Genomic DNA, 6,846 nt, shown 5'->3' on the forward strand with positions numbered 1-6,846 from the left:
CTGTGTATTCAAAGTGGTTAGGATAGATATATAGTTACATTCTCTTAATGAATAGAGGGATTTGTTCTAATGGTGTTTGTAAATAGGATATCATGTACAGCAATTAACCTCTAGGAAGAAGGTAAAAAAAACTTAGTAATTCAGAGAATATCATAATAAAATTAATAGTGACAGGCCCTATACAACTATATATTTAAAATAAAAGTTAATAAGGTTACAACCTTTGTCTTTGGGGGTGACAATACAGTCTGAGATCCTCTTTTGTTTCTTATATGAATGTTGTGAGATTTTCATCATGGTTGACTAAAAGTAAAACAACAGAACAACACTATCTTAGTGTTGACTGGGCTAGAGACAAATATTTTTAATGAGTAAGAAGTTATTTTCCTGATGAAAAGTAAGAAGTCTAATGTTATTTGTGAAGCTCATTTCTCATTTACTTTTCATGTTTTGGACTTGCTTTCAGGCATAAGAACTTCTGTGGAAGATGGAACTCCTTGTCCATTTTCCAGAATGTGTTTCCAGCTCCATCCAAGGAACCTGATACTGCTGTTCTGTGCTGAAATGCTTGAAGAACACCCACATCTCTGCCTGTACCTTCCATCCTCCTGAAACCATGGTCTTCTCGCCAGTGTTGACAGCGTCCCATACGGGGGCATCCAACACAACCTTTGTAATCTATGAAAACTCTCCCATGAATATTACAGTCCCTCCACCCTTCCAGCATCCCAGTGTTGGTCCACTGCTTAGGTATAGTTTTGAAACCATGGCTCCCACTGGTTTGAGTTCCATGGCAGTGAATAGCACAGCTGTGTCCCCCACACCAGCAGTTTTTACGAGCTTAAACTTGCCTCTCCAGATCATCCTTTCTGCTATGATGATATTTATTCTATTTGTGTCTTTTCTTGGGAACCTGGTTGTTTGCCTCATGGTTTACCAAAAGGCTGCCATGAGATCCGCAATTAATATCCTTCTTGCCAGCCTGGCTTTTGCAGACATGTTGCTCGCAGTGCTGAACATGCCCTTTGCCTTGGTAACTATTCTTACCACCAGATGGATTTTTGGGAAATTCTTCTGTAGGCTGTCTGCTATGTTTTTCTGGTTGTTCGTGATAGAGGGAGTCACCATCCTGCTTATCATTAGCATTGACAGGTTCCTTATTATTGTCCAGAGGCAAGATAAATTAAATCCATATAGGGCTAAGGTTCTGATTGCAGTTTCTTGGGCAACTTCTTTTTGTGTAGCTTTTCCATTGGCTGTAGGAAACCCTGACCTCCAGATACCTTCCCGAGCCCCCCAGTGTGTATTTGGATACACGACCCATCCAGGGTATCAGGCATATGTGATTTTGATTTCCCTCATTTCTTTCTTCATACCTTTTCTGGTGATACTCTACGCATTCATGGGCATACTCAATACCCTTCGGCACAATGCCTTGAGGATCCATAGCTACCCGGAAGGTATATGCCTCAGCCAAGCCAGCAAACTGGGTCTCATGAGTCTCCAGAGACCATTCCAGATGAGCATTGATATGGGCTTTAAAACACGTGCCTTCACCACCATTTTGATTCTCTTTGCTGTTTTCATTGTTTGTTGGGCCCCATTTACCACCTACAGCCTTGTGGCAACATTCAGTGAGCACTTTTACTATAAGCACAACTTTTTTGAGATTAGCACCTGGCTACTCTGGCTCTGCTACCTCAAGTCTGCATTGAACCCACTGATCTACTACTGGAGGATTAAGAAATTCCACGATGCCTGCTTGGAAATGATGCCTAAATCCTTCAAGTTTTTGCCACGGCTCCCTGGTCACACAAGGCGAAGGATACGCCCCAGTGCTGTCTATGTGTGCGGGGAACATCGGACGGTGGTGTGAATATTGGAACTATCTGACATTTTAGGTGATGATTGTTCTTTATTGAGTTTATTGGATTCTTCACTTAAACTTTGTTTTTTATAGTGTGTGTGTGTGTGTGTGTGTGTGTGTGTATGTGTGTGTGCACGTGCAGTGTAAAGAATGAAAGACAATTGGTTATAATCATATTACCAAGGATATACAATAGGAACATGTTCACAAAAGTTACCTCCAGGGTTCAAAAAAAAATCCTTGATTTATAGTGGGGAGACAGTTCTGTGTGTGTGTGTGTGTGTGTGTGTGTGTGTGTGTGCATGTTTTGTTGACTGGTTTTATTTTTTGTAGTAGGAATCAGGATTGTGCTTTACTGAGCCTGCAGTTACCTTGAATTGTAGGTGTTTTGTATGCTGCTAAGGTATCTTATTTGAGTTCATCTATTGTTCTTTTTTTCAGAGCCACTGTTGCTTTTTTGCCATCACATTGGAGCCAAAACCTTTCATACACTAGTTGATAAATATTTAGTTTTGCTTAAAAAAAATCACCCAAGGAGGTTGGTGACATGTTAAAGGTCATTACCATTTACTTTGGTGCACTTTAAGAAGCAATGTACATATTAATTCAGTCGTATTTTTCTGAATTGTTTTTATACATGACATAATGCTTCAGGAAGCATGTACATTGTAGTTTCTAGTAATAGTAGTTTTAAAAGGTTTAATCTGCATGAACAATTTTAAAAGAGAATGTAAAGTACAGAACTGTTTCTAAGCACAGTAGCAATTTTGCAGAGCGACGGGAAAATCTAGGAGGCAACGCACCCTTGCAAATTGCAGAGGAGCACAGTGGGGAGGATGGCGGTGTGGACTGCGGCAGCCTTCTTACCTAAGGAGTCTCGGCAGTGCAGTAGGATAAAGCCTAGTACTTAGGAATGCTGTCTGTGCCAGGCATTGGGCAGCCCTTTACTCTCCAGGTATCCCATGAGATAGATAGCATCTTTTCATTTTCAGATGAAGAAGGAAAACCTAAGGATTAAAAATCCTGCCCAGGTGTAGTGGTTAGTGAATCCAGACATCTGTGAAATCTGGACACTGCACTGTCGCAGCCACTGTGCTCAGCTCAGATGTTTCATGGTCAAGAAAGAAGGCTGCATATTTTAAAACCTTCTTTTTGGAAATAGTTTCATTTTTCATTACCAAAAAGATACGAAACTGGTCCGGGGAGATGGCTCAGTAGAATAAGTGCAAGGGCCTGAGTTCAACCCCTGGTTCTGCCAAAAAGCCAAACCAAACCAAACCAAAACAAAACAAAAAAAGATATGAAACTAACAGGGAAAGTCTGGTTATAGACCACATGAAATCATTTTTCGAGTGGGATTTAAGTTACAAAAGGAGGTACAAATAAAAATGCTAAATGTAAAAATCAAATGAAAAGGTGGTTGGTTTTTGATTTGCAAAACAAGTGACTGACAATGCAATTAGATAGCTGCATATAAATCTTCCTCTTGTAGATCTTGCGATGGAAATTCTCATTGTCCGTCTGTGCTCATCCTATGTGCTCCACTGGGCAGAGGAGCGTCGTTGCCCCAGTTCTTGCCCTAGTGGAGCTGGAGTTTGTAAGCACACTTAGAAGCAAAGAAGGCAAAACAAACCCTGATCTGTCCTAGAGAGAGTTTTAATGTGGCAGGCCTGAAGTTTCTGTTTATTTTTGTCTTGATGACTGCCTGCCTTCAGGGGTGAGCCAGGCCCTTCAGTCAGCTTCTCTGTGTTACCATTAACACAGTTTATGAAATAGCCAACAGGGATGAGATTGCAGACTGAAGCCAAAAGGGCTCAAAGAATAGCCCCTGGGCTACATTATAACCTAAAGCTATAATTTATCTGTAGGTTTGTAGCATTTTTTTCTGAATTTTAGTGCTTTATGAGCCATTGGAAAAAAAATAAGTGTGGTTCTTCAATCATTAAATTAGAGAGTTGGTTTAATCTCTGAAGTCTTACTCAACTCTGATGCGCTTTCCTCATGAGAGGATAGAAATTTGAAGATCTCAGCTAACTCAAGCTTCACTCTTGTTCTGCAGTATTACATCTTTACATTTTATTTCATTTGCTGTTTTTTAAAATTCAATGCCTGAAGAGTTTGTGTCGTAGTGTCAGGAGTTAAGATGTTGGAAAGTTGGGACAATCGTGAAAGACCTGTGAAACCTGGCTTTTGAGGATTCATTGTCAGGCTAAAGAACTCTTTTAGGACTCAAGGACATTATTCAACATGTTGCTTTGGAATCCTCTTCAGATGATAGTCACCTACCTCTTTAATTTGTAATTTAGATTAATCACAGATAAGATGTTTTTCCATAGGAAAAACTTATCAGACATAAACACGATTGTAGACTAGCATAATGTTGAAGTGTATTTTGCTTTCCATTGTCAATGTAAACTGGATCTCAAGCAGATATTAAAAAGGATATTTGGGATTCAACTTTCTCAAGACAGCCAGCGTGATCTGTATTCATGTCGCATACCGATAGATCTTGAGACTCCTTTTGTAGCTGGAGTTGAACCTGAGCTTGGTTTGCTTTGTTCTTCTCTCTTGAGCAGCTTTCTGTGCTTTTATGCTGCTGAGCAGGTAGTGCCTCATTGGTTGAGAGCTCTGGAGTGGTTGTGTGGGTGCTCACTGTCTGGGAGAGAAGACTGGGGGCCTTTGTGAGAATTTAGCACAACACTGAGCAGTGGTTTTCCTTACACTGGATAATCTTGATCAGATGACAGTTTACACATAATTTTGAACATTTTATATATACATTTTGTAAGCTTTAAAAAAACCTATGATGCACCTTCAAGAAACTTAGGTGCAAAACTGCATGTTGCTTATTCCCCCATATTTTCTTGAGGGGGGGAAATACCACTACTAAGTGTCACTGCTGACTGACGTAATCAGAAATTACACTCTTTTGGTTTTTCCTTGTGGCCACTAAATACATAGTATGCAGGTGGCATGAGAGACATAGCAGTTTTGGTCAAAAGAGGAAGTAAAGGGACATACCAAGTAGTATATAGTAGTGCTATTTAAACTTTAGTGTTTATATATTCTTTAGGGGATCTAAACTGTACACATAACTCCTGGGCCTACGGAAGAGGGGTCTGCGGTGGGAGCCAGAAACATACATTCTTATTTTATTGCGCAATTTGCTTGATTCTGTTTCCTGTGGTCCCTGGGGCACATTTCCAAAAACCACCTCTAGAAAAATCTATGAAGTTAAGCAGTGTCTATTTTCTCTCATGACACCTGTTTTATGTTGGAAGCTATTATTGCCTAGTGCATGCCTGAACTACACTGGGAGAGAGATCTACCCAGTGTCGGATTGGCTGCCATGGACAACAGTGCAGATCTGGCCAGGGTTAGTTTTACTTTCTTTTAGCTGGCAAGAATTCTGGTAAACTGCATAGTTTCACAGTGGAACGGAAAGTGTCACTTAGTGATGCGAAGTCATACCTTTCAGAAGTCCAATTGTTCTTATATTTCCTTTGTCCTAGAGCCATATTTCTAGGGCATTTCTTGATTGTATGTAATTTCTTGCAGAATGTGAGAAGAATGTAAAGACCTTTCTAATTCCTGTTGCTCTGTTTATGCCGGTTGTATTCAATGGAAGCATGAAATAAAATAACCTTTTTAATCCATGTATTTCTGTTGCCAACAAAGATGTTATGTTTTGATCGTTGCTTTTGTTTACATGACAATATGTATATATCACAAAAGTTTTCACTTGCTTAACATTTTAATGTGCATCATGATTTTTAGTTTAAATTTAAAGAACTGCTAGATTCAAATTTATCTTCACAACCGTAGCCCTGCTAAGCTGAAAACTCAGTTTTTATAATAATGAATAAAAATATCAAAGCACACGTTTGTTATTGCAAGTAAATGGTAATAATTTCTTAGGTATCTATTGATACTAGTCATTTATAATTAAAGTTAATATATTTTACAGTAGCACCTGGCACATATTTTAAAAAGTAATCTTTAAGTTTCAAGAAGTATGGATATTTGTGCATATTCTTTTTATAACCAAGAAAAGACATCCCGATAAGGAAAGGAAGAAATGTTGAACATTTCTACAGTGGAGTTTTTAAAAATTATTTCATCTCATCTTGAAGGTTTGTTATGAATTCTACTTTCTGTTGAATTAAAATCTCAATTTAGTTTCAAATCTTGATTCCTTTGGGTCCTTATTTTCAGGTTACCTTTCAAAGCCTGTGTGAATGTAGCCATTAACTTTAATCTCTCTTTATAAGTGCTAAGGATGAACTAAAAATTGACAATAGACTATCAATATGAAGAAATAGTTTTAAGAAATTCTATCTAGGAAAGTTACAAAATTTTGTTTCTGACTCATTTAGACTATCAGATAACAAAGAAGTGAGAATGTTTGCTTGTAATTTGATGAAATAATTTCATACTACAATTTTTTTTTCTTTTCTTTCTTTTTTTATTTTAGAGAATGGTCTACAGGGAGTTCAGGGTCTCACTACTAGATCGGACTCATAGTGATCCACCTGTTCACAGCCTCCCAAGAGCTGGGTTACAGGCACATACTACCATGCCCAGTCTCAATCCCTGTCTCATTGTGCCCCTGGAGGGCGAGGCTGGCACAGCAAGCCTGGGGATCGAATCCCTAGTCCCTGCTCCTGCTTACAGGCTCTTTAATCTGCTGAGCTCTTTGGCTGGCCCTTACAATTTCATTTCTTAAATGTAAAGCCTTTCTAAAACTCACAAATCCATAAAAAATCATGTATCTGTATACAAATATATATATGTTTGTATATTTTGTGCCGGTTAGACACTAAAAATTAGAGTTTTATTTTCTCTTTCATGTGCAGCAGCTAAATACATTTCTTTCTAAGTAACAAATGAAGGTTGATTTAAAAAAGCAGGTTGTCACTAGATCTGCATTCATTTTTTTCTATTAAAACAGGAAAGTAACAAAGATACAGCAAGATAAA

At 38.5% G+C, this 6,846-nt stretch overlaps 1 protein-coding gene across 2 annotated transcripts in view; it reads left to right on the plus strand.

The window, feature by feature from the left end:
* The first annotated feature begins 461 nt into the window (after window positions 1–461).
* The window catches only part of Gpr63 (G protein-coupled receptor 63), a 19,667-nt gene continuing 13,282 nt past the window's right edge, over window positions 462–6,846 (plus strand). Inside the window, exon 1 of one of the 2 annotated variants that reach the window (XR_002820472.1) lies at window positions 462–3,219. Coding sequence is in view for 1 of the 2 variants with exons in the window: in XM_004628186.2 (XP_004628243.1) it covers window positions 617–1,876 (1,260 nt within the window). In the remaining variant the exon portion in view is untranslated. Of the gene's footprint in view, window positions 3,273–6,846 lie in introns of those variants that run through there. The other variant, XM_004628186.2, reaches the window with a different exon arrangement.

The sequence above is a fragment of the Octodon degus genome, unplaced genomic scaffold (assembly GCF_000260255.1).
Source record: "Octodon degus isolate 3935 unplaced genomic scaffold, OctDeg1.0 scaffold00022, whole genome shotgun sequence".
Classification (NCBI taxonomy): domain Eukaryota; kingdom Metazoa; phylum Chordata; class Mammalia; order Rodentia; family Octodontidae; genus Octodon; species Octodon degus.